The sequence below is a fragment of the Humulus lupulus genome, chromosome 1, assembly GCF_963169125.1.
Source record: "Humulus lupulus chromosome 1, drHumLupu1.1, whole genome shotgun sequence".
In the NCBI taxonomy this organism is placed as follows: Eukaryota; Viridiplantae; Streptophyta; class Magnoliopsida; order Rosales; family Cannabaceae; genus Humulus; species Humulus lupulus.
The window spans coordinates 286,786,559-286,798,894 of NC_084793.1; the positions used below are offsets into that span (position 1 = coordinate 286,786,559).

At 38.2% G+C, this 12,336-nt stretch overlaps 2 protein-coding genes across 3 annotated transcripts; both read left to right on the forward strand.

Moving 5' to 3' along the window:
- The first annotated feature begins 206 nt into the window (after positions 1–206).
- On the forward strand, positions 207–3,043 carry LOC133808345 (acyl-CoA-binding domain-containing protein 3-like). Of its 2 annotated transcripts, none has more exons than XM_062245865.1 (5): positions 207–1,113; positions 1,767–1,872; positions 2,072–2,154; positions 2,281–2,363; positions 2,622–3,043. In XM_062245865.1, exons 1-4 carry the CDS (start codon positions 356–358, stop codon positions 2,312–2,314), a joined length of 981 nt encoding a protein of 326 aa, XP_062101849.1. In that variant the 5' UTR covers positions 207–355; the 3' UTR covers positions 2,315–2,363; positions 2,622–3,043. The 2 variants fall into 2 exon arrangements, with proteins under 2 accessions (XP_062101849.1, XP_062101850.1); XM_062245866.1 differs by having other exon boundaries at positions 2,284–2,363.
- A 797-nt stretch (positions 3,044–3,840) lies between these two features.
- On the forward strand, positions 3,841–7,777 carry LOC133808329 (uncharacterized). The gene is made up of 9 exons (XM_062245864.1): positions 3,841–4,418; positions 4,727–4,871; positions 5,215–5,383; positions 5,581–5,839; positions 6,085–6,173; positions 6,333–6,515; positions 6,603–6,688; positions 6,824–6,908; positions 7,096–7,777. Exons 1-9 carry the CDS (start codon positions 4,193–4,195, stop codon positions 7,228–7,230), a joined length of 1,377 nt encoding a protein of 458 aa, XP_062101848.1. The 5' UTR covers positions 3,841–4,192; the 3' UTR covers positions 7,231–7,777.
- The last annotated feature ends 4,559 nt before the right edge of the window (positions 7,778–12,336 follow it).

A 12,336-nucleotide genomic window follows, 5' to 3' on the forward strand; every position in this document is an offset into this window, starting at 1 on the left:
AAACCAAAAGTTCAGCTATTTTTTTCTTAAATCATTTTTCTTTTTTTAAGAAAAAGAAAAAACTCTTTTGGCATTCTTTTTTATCGGTTAGCAGTTAGCAGAAGAGTCGTTTTCAATTTTGAAATAACAGTGATGCACACACCTCATTTTGTAAAAGCTTGACAGCAAAAATTGGACCGACACGTATGAAGAAACTATGCAAAGTTGGAATATACTTTGCTCTGTTTTGCAAAATCCTTCTCTTTTCTTTTTCTTCTCTTTTCACAGTTTCACTCTTTCTTTTTCTTTAATCGTTTTTCTTTGCCAACAAAATCTCTCATCTCTTACCTAAACTCTTCTTCTCTGTGCAAGGATCATGGAGCTTTTTCTCGAGTTTGTGTCTACCATTCTTCTTACTACTCTGCTCTGTTACATTATTGGTAAGCTCATTTCTTCACCTCCTCCTACTGGTGATGGCGAACTGGGTTTTTTTGAGTGTAAGTTCTCGGTTGAATCGGATATTCGTGGTTTAAATAGTGAGGAGCGAGTTGGGTTTGTTGAAAAATTTTGTGAGGTTGAGGAATCTGAAGCTGGGCTGGTACTGGAGAAGAAGAGTTTTGCCGTTCAGGAATTTCCCGATGGTGAGTTTGGGTCTTCAGAAATACAAAACGTTTTGGAGACTGAAGGAGAAGATGAGAATGTTGTTGAGGAAGAAAGTTATGGAGAAAAGGGTGGGATCAATGAGAGAACAGATGACTTGTTCGATGGAAGTTCTGAGAGGGATATAATTGAAGAGATTGAAGAGTGTATGAGCACCAATGACGAAGTGGGTCTGGCTAAATGTGACGAGATTGAGGTGACAGAGTTTGATGAAGTAGAAACTAATGGAGCTGATGATGCAAAGGGGCGTTTGTTTGATGAAGAGGATGATTGGGTGGGAGTAGAAAGAACTGAGTTGGAGAGGCTGTTCGGTGCGGCAATGACCTATGTTGGATCTTCTAGTAATGCAGATAGAGTTTCAGCGCTTAGTAATGATGTGAAGATGAAGTTGTATGGGCTTTACAAGATTGCTACTCAAGGGCCTTGCCTAGATCCCCAACCAATGGCGTTGAATTTTTTTGCTAGAGCAAAATGGTACTTCTCAACTTCGCCTTAACCTTCTTTAGTTGACTGTCTAGTATTTTGACCTTATTAATATCTGTCAATCCTTTATACCGCATTCATGACATTTTAAATCTTTACCAGGTAAAATCTTTTCTTATAATCTTAGTTTAGTGGGAAAGAACCAAAAAGTTAAATTGTCTCATTCAAGTACTTAATGACAATAGCTACAAAAAAAAAAGTACTTAATGACAAATTGATATTCTTAAACTTGTGGGGTTAGTTGTATAAAAGAAGAGATGGGATATATTTTACTAAACTGACAAGTAAGAGTTGTTATTTTCAATTTGTATGCGTCTCTTAGAGATAAGTCATCTCTATATTCCTCCGGTCCTCCCCCACTGTCGGTAGTATTAAATGATTTTGTGACAATCTAACTGTGAAGCAGACTTATCAGCAACCTGGTATGTAAGAAATTCAAAACGACTATAAATTATGCTACAAAAGGATTTAAGGAACACATTCTTAAAGTGCTATAAGATTAAATAATGTTGTTCAGCCTTAAATCACAAATGCATTATATGCCCTATCCCTTTAGTTTTACATAACAGCTTTAGTACTTTTTAATAAGTTATGGGGACGTCTGCCTGATTAAATGATGGGGGAAACTGGTCAAATTTTGCAAGGAACGCTTGGCAACAGCTTGCTGAAATGACTCCAGAGATGGCTATGGAGCGTTATATCTCACTTCTTTCTGAAAGCATTCCTGGGTGGATGGAAGATGAATCTGGTGTAAGCAAATTTGAGTTCTTTTCATAAACTACAGATTTTCAAAGAACCATCTTCATCTTCTGTTTTGTATTTTAAAACTTGAAGTGATAAATAAAAATTTTCTAAAGATGTAGCTTAATAATTTCTATGGAGTATTCTTTTGGTGTTTTTTGTACAAAGTGTAAGAATCATGTTGAGTGCTTGCTTTATTGGTTTATAGGGATTTACAGATGCTTGTGAATTTGGAAAGCAAGATGTTCTGAAGACATTTGCACAAAACCAACCAGTTGCAGAGAATGAGAGGTGATAATTTACTTTCAAGATTGCCATCTCTTTTGGCAGATAGAAATAGTGAAGATTTCAGCTTCATTGTTTTTTCTAGCTCAGCTATTTATGCCCATCTAATTAAGTTTCAACTATGGTTTTCAGCAGAAAACTTGAAGAACTAAAGCCTAATCACTGAAGGCGCAGATGTGACATAAGTTGGAGTAGGGACCCATTGAAGTAACTAGGTGTGTACTTAACAGCTATTATATAGTTCTTTTTTCCTTTTTTTATCATTGCCTTAGTTGTTGGTTTATGCAAAATCATAGTGAACATTTTCTAGGGGTAGAAATCACTTGTGCTAGAAAACTAGCTATTTCATGACGTGCAAACAGTAAGTATAAAAAATCAGTCGAAAATAATAAACTTGGAGGGACTAACATTGATTTATGATTAAGTTATGTGTTTGCCATTAAGATTAAATCTCAACATCGTGTTGTTTTCAGTAACATGCCTTTGTCCCCAATTCATGACAAGCAATAATTGGCGCTTTTATGCCTTCTACACCCTTTAGTACCATGGGAGCTTCTTCTACAGCAGTAGATGACCGCTATTCACGAGGAGAAGAAGGTTTCAAAGAATTAGCCCCATTTTATTACAAGTACATATTTAAGTGTTTATAGCTTCTGATAAAATAAACATATATGTGTATATGGCACTAGAATTATCCCAATCTATTCCTAGTTTTTATAATTCTTTATTGGTTTAGGTACGGTGTTTCTTATTTTATTATGGGTCCTTACTTGCCAAGTACCTCATTCCAAATAAGTCATTTTCATTGAAGGTTTAAAAATGTTGAAATGGGTGTTTTAACATTGGTGTGAATAACAAATAAAAAAGATGGGAGCGTATATTACAAGGCATATAATCTTTTGTCTTACTCATTACTAGTTAACAATAATTTATTATGTTTTTCTTCTTCATGATTTAGAAAAGCAAGTTCATTACCAGGTACACGTACGTGTACTTGAAGTTCTGAAAGAGAAAGTATTGAGCAAATCAATAATATTGAGAAATGAAGTACAAGTCAAGATATATCTACTTTGTGATTGTTTGGATTTGAGTTTTTTCAACTTTTCTTCTACCACATGAAACTTATATTGCTTTTTTTAAGAAAAAATTCTCAATTTAGAATATTTTTAGTTCAAAGAAAGTAAAAGATAACTTGGAAGGAAGGAAGAAAGGTTGAACTGAACTATATTTGTAATGTATAATATTTATATACGAATGAAAATAATGGAAGATTGTGCAGCATAAGGGAGTGCTTGGGTCATTTCTTCATGCCGATTTACGGGAAACACTTGCCTCGGACGGAGTAGAAAATGATGCCCCACCAAAACATGCATCACCAGACGAAGAGAGCGAGTGAGATAACTTCAGGCTTATTAATCAACATCCCCTCCTCCTCCTCCTTATCAGCAAGTTTTTAGTTTTTCTTATTGAAATTGACAAAATACCCAACTACTAACCCCTACACTTTAGTTGCAATTATTTCACATTAAATAAATAACTTACTATTTATGATATTCATTCTCATAAACCACTCGAAGATGAAAACAACACAATTTTTTTTTTGTTTTTGAAAATGACAAATTTGCCACCTTTTTCTTGAAAAAAACGAATCTATATTTTACATCAATATTGAATGTAGGGCCTGTGAAAAATATGCTTTTTTTTAAATTAAAATTTAACAAGAAAGAAACAAAAAAGTTTAAATTAATATTAAAATACAACTAGAATCAAATTTTAATCGTTTTTCTTTCAGAAAGAAAGAAATATTCATGATCCGTAAAAGTCATTGGAAGCTCCAAAACTGCGTCGTTACAATTAACGCCTTATCAACATTGAAATCGGGTCGGTTCGGGTCTCATTAGCTCGGTTCGAATATATTTGGATTACAGAAAAGGGAACCCATGTGCAGTTACACTCTTCCCAACTTCATGCTCCAAAAATGTCTCTGTCGGACTTCTTTCTCTGAGATCCAAACTTTAACCATAGTTTTCAGGAGAGAGAATCAATGGCGGTGGTTATTGAGATCGTCCTTTGGGAGCCAAATCCATCGCTGTATACTCTCTTAATCTTGGCCTGCGTCGTCTCGATCGTTCTACTCCCTTACGCCTCAAGGAATCTCAGCAGCGGCAGTAGAACTCCTGTTGTTTTCGACCTTGCAGTCTCGTCCTCGTCTTCTTCTTCCTTTCTTCGTTTACAGAGGAACTTTATCCTCATTTACTCTCTTGCTTCAGGTGTGTGCACACTTCCTTAAATTCACCTTTTGATCGCTCGCACTAAATGTTGGGGTTGTCCAATAAAATGTAGGAAATGTAGGTAGTTTTTTTAACCTTTGAAAGTTGAATTGAATTGATATGATAATGAAATGAAAGTTTGAGCTTCGCAAGCAGTTAGGCTGGATGATTTGAGGTTTTTGAAATTTCTTGTACTTTCTTTTCTTAAATTTTCTCGTCAACCAAACAGAAAAGCAGAGTACAAGTTCTAGGTTTTCAATTTGTTTTCCTTTGTTAATGATGTTATATTTATAAATCACTGCTGCCAGTTGCTGAAGGATTGTGGTCAGTTTTTGGTGAAATGGAGCTTGCATATTACGGTGTGAGTAGAGAACAGATAGTATTGTCTCTCTGTGTAGGAACTGGAGCCGCTCTGTTCTTTGGTACTTTCTTAGGAGTAATATCAGATTTAATGTAAGTTTCCTCATCTATTTTCTTGATCAATGCTTTTGTCAACTTCTAATCGTATTCATTAGTAATATTAGAATTTGCATTTTGAAACCTTTTTTTCTCGCTTCCAGAAAATTTAGAACTTTATTTGGATAATTTATTTGAGGTGAGGATGCTCATCTCATCATATTCAGAACGTAATCTGTTTTGTTAATAACTTAAGGTTAATGTTTTTAAGTAACTGCTGTTCTTGGTGATGAATCTCATAATGTTTATTTTATTTTCCGTTTTTTAAGTTATGTTTAATTGACCGATAGGGCATTTATAAACTTAAATATTTATTTATCTTATCTTGTGTTTTATGCAGAGGACAAAAGAAAGTTTGTTTGCTCTTTTGCATCTTACACCTTTTTATTGCCTTATTGAAGAGAATTGTTGCACATCCAAGTATTTTTGTGGCCAGTATTTGTTTATCACTCTCGGCTTCCATATTTTCGTTCAGTTTTGAGACCTGGATGGTAGTTCAGCATGAAAAGGTTTGTTAATGAGTATCATTCTTTAATTTTGGTTTGCATGACTTAGTCGGGTTTTCTTTTATCACATTGACGTTGATTCCCCTTTCATTTCTCCAATAAAATGTAGAAAAATTGTGGGTTTTTGTGCTTTTATATTTCTACTGCAGAAATAGTTACTCTTCCCTATATAATGGTGTGCATATGTTTTATCTTTGCAGCAAGGGCACAGACGAGATACTCTGAATGAAACATTTTGGCTGATGAGTTTTTTTGAGTCTGCCTCTCTAATTGGAAGTCAAATCCTTTCAAATTGGTTAATTGATAATAATTTAGAGAAAAACATTTTGTCACCTTCGACCGTAGCTGTTGTTGTTGCAATGATAGGTATTATTTGTATAACTGAGGGATGGGCAGAAGCCCCTCTAACAGCAACTTTCAAGGAGTATAAGATTTCTTTCTCCACATGTATTATTGGCGGTAAGGCTGAGAGTTATGTGCTATTTATAAGTTCATCTCACTTTCCGGTGGTTCTTTACTTGAACTACATTGCTTACTTGCTCAATGTACATAGTACACTGGTTGTCTATTTTATTGAAATGAGATGCCAAGGGGATTTTTGCACAAATGCCATTGTTGTTGTTGTTGAAGAAAGATTATTTAATCGCTGCTTGAAAGGGTCGAGATAAATTGAGTTATTGATGATATTTTTGGTTAGTTGACAGATAAAAGGATATGGTTGCTGGCTTGGGCACAGGCTTGCCTTCACTTTTCCTATGCAGTCTTCTGGATTCTGTGGGCTCCAACTGTGGTGGTATGGTAACCATTTCAAGAATTGCTTGCAAAACTCAAGTGATTAGATTGTCTTGTCTTGGCTTTTGTCTTAATATTTAGGAGTTTCTCAACCATTAATTTTGTCAAGAAGTCTCAAGTTTTGAATTCCATAAATTTATGTCAAATGTCTTTGGTTTAGGCTGATGGACGAGAAGTGCACCTAGGCTTGATATTTCCATGTCTTTTGGGCTCAAGAATGCTAGGAAGCACATTATTTCCATGGATTACCGGTGGACTATCATCTCTCAGAACCGAGGATTACTTAGCATGTGCATTTATTGTAGCAGGGATGGTATTGTGTATTACAGCTTATGATTATCAGGTATGAATCATGTTTTGAATATTAAGAATGCAATAATTAATTATTTTTTAGCTATTGAGTTTATAATTTTTTATTCCTAATTTGCAGGAAATTGAAGTTTTAGTGATGCTATTTTGCTTGTTTAATGCTTCTGTTGGTCTGATTTTGCCTTCACTTGCCAGATTAAGGACCATGTACATTGAATAAGAGTTCTTTCCCTTTTTTTTCTTCTTACAAGCAAAAAACATATACTCATTTCGTTATCACATTTGACTTTCATTGTCATATGAAGTTTGATTCCATGTCTTCCTGTGACCTCTTGTTCTCAGGTATGTCCCCAATGAGTTGCGTGGAGGGATGATAACCCTTTCTCAAGCCCCTGCAAATGTCACAATTCTGTTTTTTCTGGTGCAAGTGCGTTTCTCTATCTTTGGTCACTTGAGTGAAGGCATTTATTGTGGTCAAATCCAAAAAAAAAATGAAAAAAGGAAATCCAAACTTGATCAACTTATTTTGACGACTTACAATACAAACAGCCTAGAACAACTTCTGAACCTACCACCATTTATTGACTTTTGCTGTTGCAATGTTTTTCTCACAGGGAGGCTATTATCGAAACATTGAGAATGCTACGATTTTGGTCATTGCTGCATTGGGGCTGTTTACAGCAGCAAGCTCCATGCATATGCTGAAACGGTGGGGAAAGCAGCCATATCAAAATTGGCACAAATCATAAACTTTATTTTGCCATTGTTGGTGAATTTTGAACGCCAATATGGGAAGATGATGTGTCATTGTTTTTGGGCGGTGACCAGTTTATTTTTAAAAATTTTGAAGGTGCTTTGTATATAGCAGGATAGTAGACATCAACAATTCAAATCGAGATTTTTGCATTGCAATTAACCATAAATTCATTTTAGAGGTCAAAAGAAGATGAAAATCACTTGTTTTTAGGTTCAGAGCCCATTGTCGTTGCGAGCCTAGCCCCATTGTAGTGAGCTTGTCAGATCTCAGAGGCCACCCCAGTTGTCTCAATGCCGCACAGCCAGCTCAACACTACCCCTGCCGCCGCCCTTGCCTAGATTTAGTTGTACAGCCTCCACCCCGATCAATGCTATGTTCTTGTTTAAATTTTTTATAGGTTTGAAATGAACTTTATATGGGTTTGAGGATTTTGTTGTATTCCTTACCCCTGCCTAAGTTTGATTTCTCTATTTATGGATTACAGGATTTTTGTGCCTATAAATTTTCTTGGTTGATATAATATTTATGCGTTTGAATCCTCTTTGAGTTGAGATTCCTCTGTTCTATTGAGGGTTGCCTCCAAGGTGTTTTGCTCAATTGTCTTTGTGGAACTGTGAACATTTGAACCACTTGTATGATTGAGGTAAGGATTTGAATGAAGGGTTTCGAGTAAGGGTTGTTTGGGTCAGATAAGTGAGTTAGCCTTTGACAGTCGAATTTGATCTCCATTATTGTTGTTGTTGTTGTTCGTGTTATTGATGTTGCCTAAAATAGTAATACTATAAACATTGGTGGTGGTGGTGGTGGTGGTGGTGGTGTTGTTGTTGGTTGTGGATGGGATTGAGGGGGATGGTGATGATGTGTTTCTTTGTTTTTAATAAGATAAACTAGGGCTGGCGAGAGGAGATTTTAAAGCTAAAAGAAAACGAGCCACTTCTTAGTTTAACTTTAATAAAACTTTTTAAATAAAACAATTTTTAGATTTTTTAATTACAAAATAGCTCAGCAATAATATTTACATGGTTAAAGGGGGAAATTTCGGACAATCAAAATTTCACCGTATCCTCATTTTTCTTACCCACTTTCTTATCTTTTTTATTTAAAAATAGGTTCTAAAGTGTTACTGCCTACCTTTATTACAAAGAAAGGCCCAAAGAAAAATAAAAAAACAACCTTCTTTATTAATGAATTAATGAATCTGGGCAGAATATATATAGGCCCAAGAATTACAAAACTAACAAACCCAATAGAAAAATAACCAAAAAATCAGTTATAACTATAACTCCTAATACACTCCCTCAAGATGAACTGTATAAATTTTTGACATTTATCTTGGAGATTAACTCAAGGAATTGATTTGGAAATAAGGGTTTTGTTAGAACATCAGCAAGATTGTTTTTTGAGGGAACATGAATAAGTTTGAGGGAACCATCCTGAATTCTTTCACGAATAAGGTGGCAATCGATTTCAATGTGCTTCGTCCTTTCATGGAACACCGGGTTTTCTACGATGTGTATGGCAGCAGTGTTGTCACAATAGAGAATGGCGGGATGAGCGTGCTGAATGTCAAAGTCCTTCAGCAAGGAAAGAAGCCAAGTGATCTCGCATGTGGCATTGGCCATAGCCCGGTATTCTGCTTCAGCTGACGATCTAGAGACAGTGGTTTGCTTCTTAGATTTCCATGAAATGAGAGATTGTCCAAGGAAGACACAATAACCAGATACAGACCGTCTGGTATCACTACAAGAAGCCCAATCTACATCTGAAAAAAAAATCTTTAGAGATAGATCTTCACAATTGAAGTTAGTTTCAGCATAAGCATTGATATGAGCAGTAGATTTAGCATAAAAAAAGAGGCCTTAGCCAGGTGTGCCTTTTAGATATTGAAGGATACGATACGCAACATGGAGGTGAGGAGTCCTGGGAGTGGCGAAGAATTGACTTAGCTTATTGACAGCAAAAGAAATGTCAGGACGAGTAATTGTTAAATAGATGAGTTTACCAATTAAACTTCTGTACAAGGTGGGGTCAGATAAGAGCTCCTCTTCATCTTTGCTGAGTTTGACATTAGGCTCCATTGGAGTGGAGGTAGGTTTTGCACCCAACCTGTATCACTCAATAACTGTAAGGTAAAAGGTCGTTGAGACATAGATATACCATTGGTAGAACGACCAATCTCAAGACCCAAGAAAAAACGTAAGGGGCCAAGGTCTTTTAATTGAAAAACTGCATGTAATGTGCCTTTAAAGTCAGAGACAGCGGCATCATTATTTGAAGTAATAATAATGTCATCAACATTGTTACACCTAGATTTCGAGACCTGAGATTGTGACCTCGAAAGCTGGACTCGTCAAGTGTGAACTCGAGATATATAAAATGAGTGTTCGTGGTGCAGATGTCAAACCCTCGAAGCAAGACGACAACCTCGAGGACGTGTAACCTCGGGATTCTTTCCAGGCTCGAAAGGCATAGCATCGGGATACATTCGTTGCCGAGTGCCTTCAGATCGAATAGTTCGAGCTTAAAGAGTGTAGGCTCGAATCATGACAACCTCGATAGAATTTATCTGCTCCGAGCAGGTCTTGGAATAAGATGGCTAGTTCGTAACCTGTCCGTAAACCTTCACTAACATGATGCTGGTTGCTGACCTCGAAGATTTGATGAGTCATCTGATGTAACGCGTTCCGTACGTTTAAAGATATTTATTGTTGTAACATCCCAACATTAAATGGATATTAACAAGTCTGTTACCCGTTCCTTGGTTTTCAGGGGACGTTTCCTTGTATATAGGAGTTACAATATTTAATATCTTTATTTTAATTAATAAGCAAAGGTATCTTCCCGATATATGTGAAAATGAACTCTGAGAACTCTCTATTACTTTCTATAAATAGAGAGTTCAAGAACATTTGTAAAGGAGGATCTTTTGATATATTGAGAGAAAACTCTGGGTAATTCATCTCTGAAGGATTTCCAGAAAACTCTAAGCCTTAATAACATAGACTCGTGGACTAGGCAGATTTAACTGCTGAACCACGTAAAACTCTTGTTGTTCTACCATATTATTCTTCTGCGCCATAGTTCCTATTGTTTAATTGCTCTACATTGTAAGTTGACGAAAAACAGCGTTAACAGTTTGGTGCTTTCATTGAGAGCCTTAAGCAGTGCAATCCCTGATTAGCTATGGCTGCAAATGATCAGAATATTCTTGAAGAAAATTATCCACGTCGCCCTGGGAAATAGCCGATGACGAATCCAGAACCAGAAGAGAGAAGTGAGTCCTCCGATTCTCGAGGACCTCCGGAACCTCCGGCTCCCAGGGACGACAAGGACATGTATTATAATCCCGAGCGGTATGTCCCCATTGTGGAACTCGAAAATCGACAGTTAAGAAAACAGTTGGCTGAGGCCAAGAAGCGTAACGAGGAGCTGGCTAGATTAGCTGCGGAGGCGCAGGCAGCTCAGCCCCAACGTTCGCCTGAGGTCCAAGCCCCACCTTCGAGGGACGTTCATGTTCCTCCCCGCAGGCCTCGTGGGCGACCTCGCAAAAACGCTGCCACAAGAAGAACAGAGCAACCTTCGCCACCGACAGAACAACCTGCTCCCTCGAGGCCCTGAAGAAACACCCGGGCTAGAGCTCCAGTTAACTCAACTGCTGAGTTACCAGTTGAAACTGAGAATAACCGAGCCCCTGCAGAGGCTCAGACTCAGAATCCTAGTAACACACAGAATGTTACCGAGCCGGCACAGGCAAACTCTAGACCATCCAGACCCCGAAATGGGTGGCAGCCACCATCGCTAATAAGATATCCCTCACCGCCTCGGAGAAACACACAACCGACTCAGGGTGATAGGGAAAGGCGGGCTGGACGGAAGCAGGGGAATCGAGAAGCTGCTAGAGAATGGAGAGGCGCCCAGCCTACGAGAAGCCAAATGTCTCGATCTCGTACTATAGAGACGAGGCAGCTTGAAAGGAATCCATCTTGAAACAATCATGCGACGAGCCTCGCCAACAATGACTCAGGGGACACCAGATCAGTCAGTATGTATGATCAAGGACATAGAAATACTGGGAACCAAAGGAACCACCCTGACCTCCGGGAACACCTGAATCAAAATCGGGGTAGTGGTAATCCCTCGAACCCAGACCTGAGAGATCGCCTAAATGGACGCAAGGATCCCATGCGAAGGCGTGAGCCTGGAATTGTGATCAACGATAACCAATTTCAGGCGAGACCCCCTATGGATCCAGTTCAGGAAAGAATCGATCAACTGGAAAGAGCATTTAGGCTCTTACACAATGAGCGAGGTCAGAATCGGGACGAAGATTCTGATGAGGAGCTCGAACCATTCGCTCCCCACATTTCCAACACTCCGTTCCCTCAGGGGTCTCAGATTCCTCATGTCCCACCTTTTGAAGGGAAATCTGACCCATATAGTCACTTAAGTACATTCAACACTATAATGAGAGCAAGTAATGTGGGTTACGAGCTTAGATGCATGTTGTTCCCAGCATCACTTACAGGACCAGCAAAAAGCTGGTTCGAAAAATATAAGAGGCATTCAATCACTTCTTGGGATCAGCTGTCAATGGATTTCAAGAAGCAATTTAGAGCCATGATTGGGATAAGGCCCGAGGCATCGACCCTGACCAACATCCGACAACAACCAAATGAAACGCTGAAAAGCTATCTTACAAGATTTAATCTGGAAGTCGCCCGAGCTCGTGATGTAGACGACAGCGGTCATTTAATGGCCGTCCAAGCTGGGGTAATACCGGGAAGTCCCCTCTGGTAAGATATGCAGAGGAAGCATGTGAGTTCCATAACCGAGTTTAATAGGCGAGCTCAGAGGTTTGTCAATGTAGAAGAGGCGAGGTCAACACTGAATATGACCTCTCAGCCAATAACTACAATGACAAACATAAACTCTGCCTCGACCTCGGTAGACCCATCAGCCTCGAAACCCCCTGCAAAAAACCCTTCCAAAAGGAAGAAGAATGAAGGAAGTAACCCCGAGGCGGAAGGGGGAAAGAAGAAGAAAGGGGAAAGGTATTTCTCCGTGTACAAGGTGTACACCGAGCTCAATGAGTCTCGGG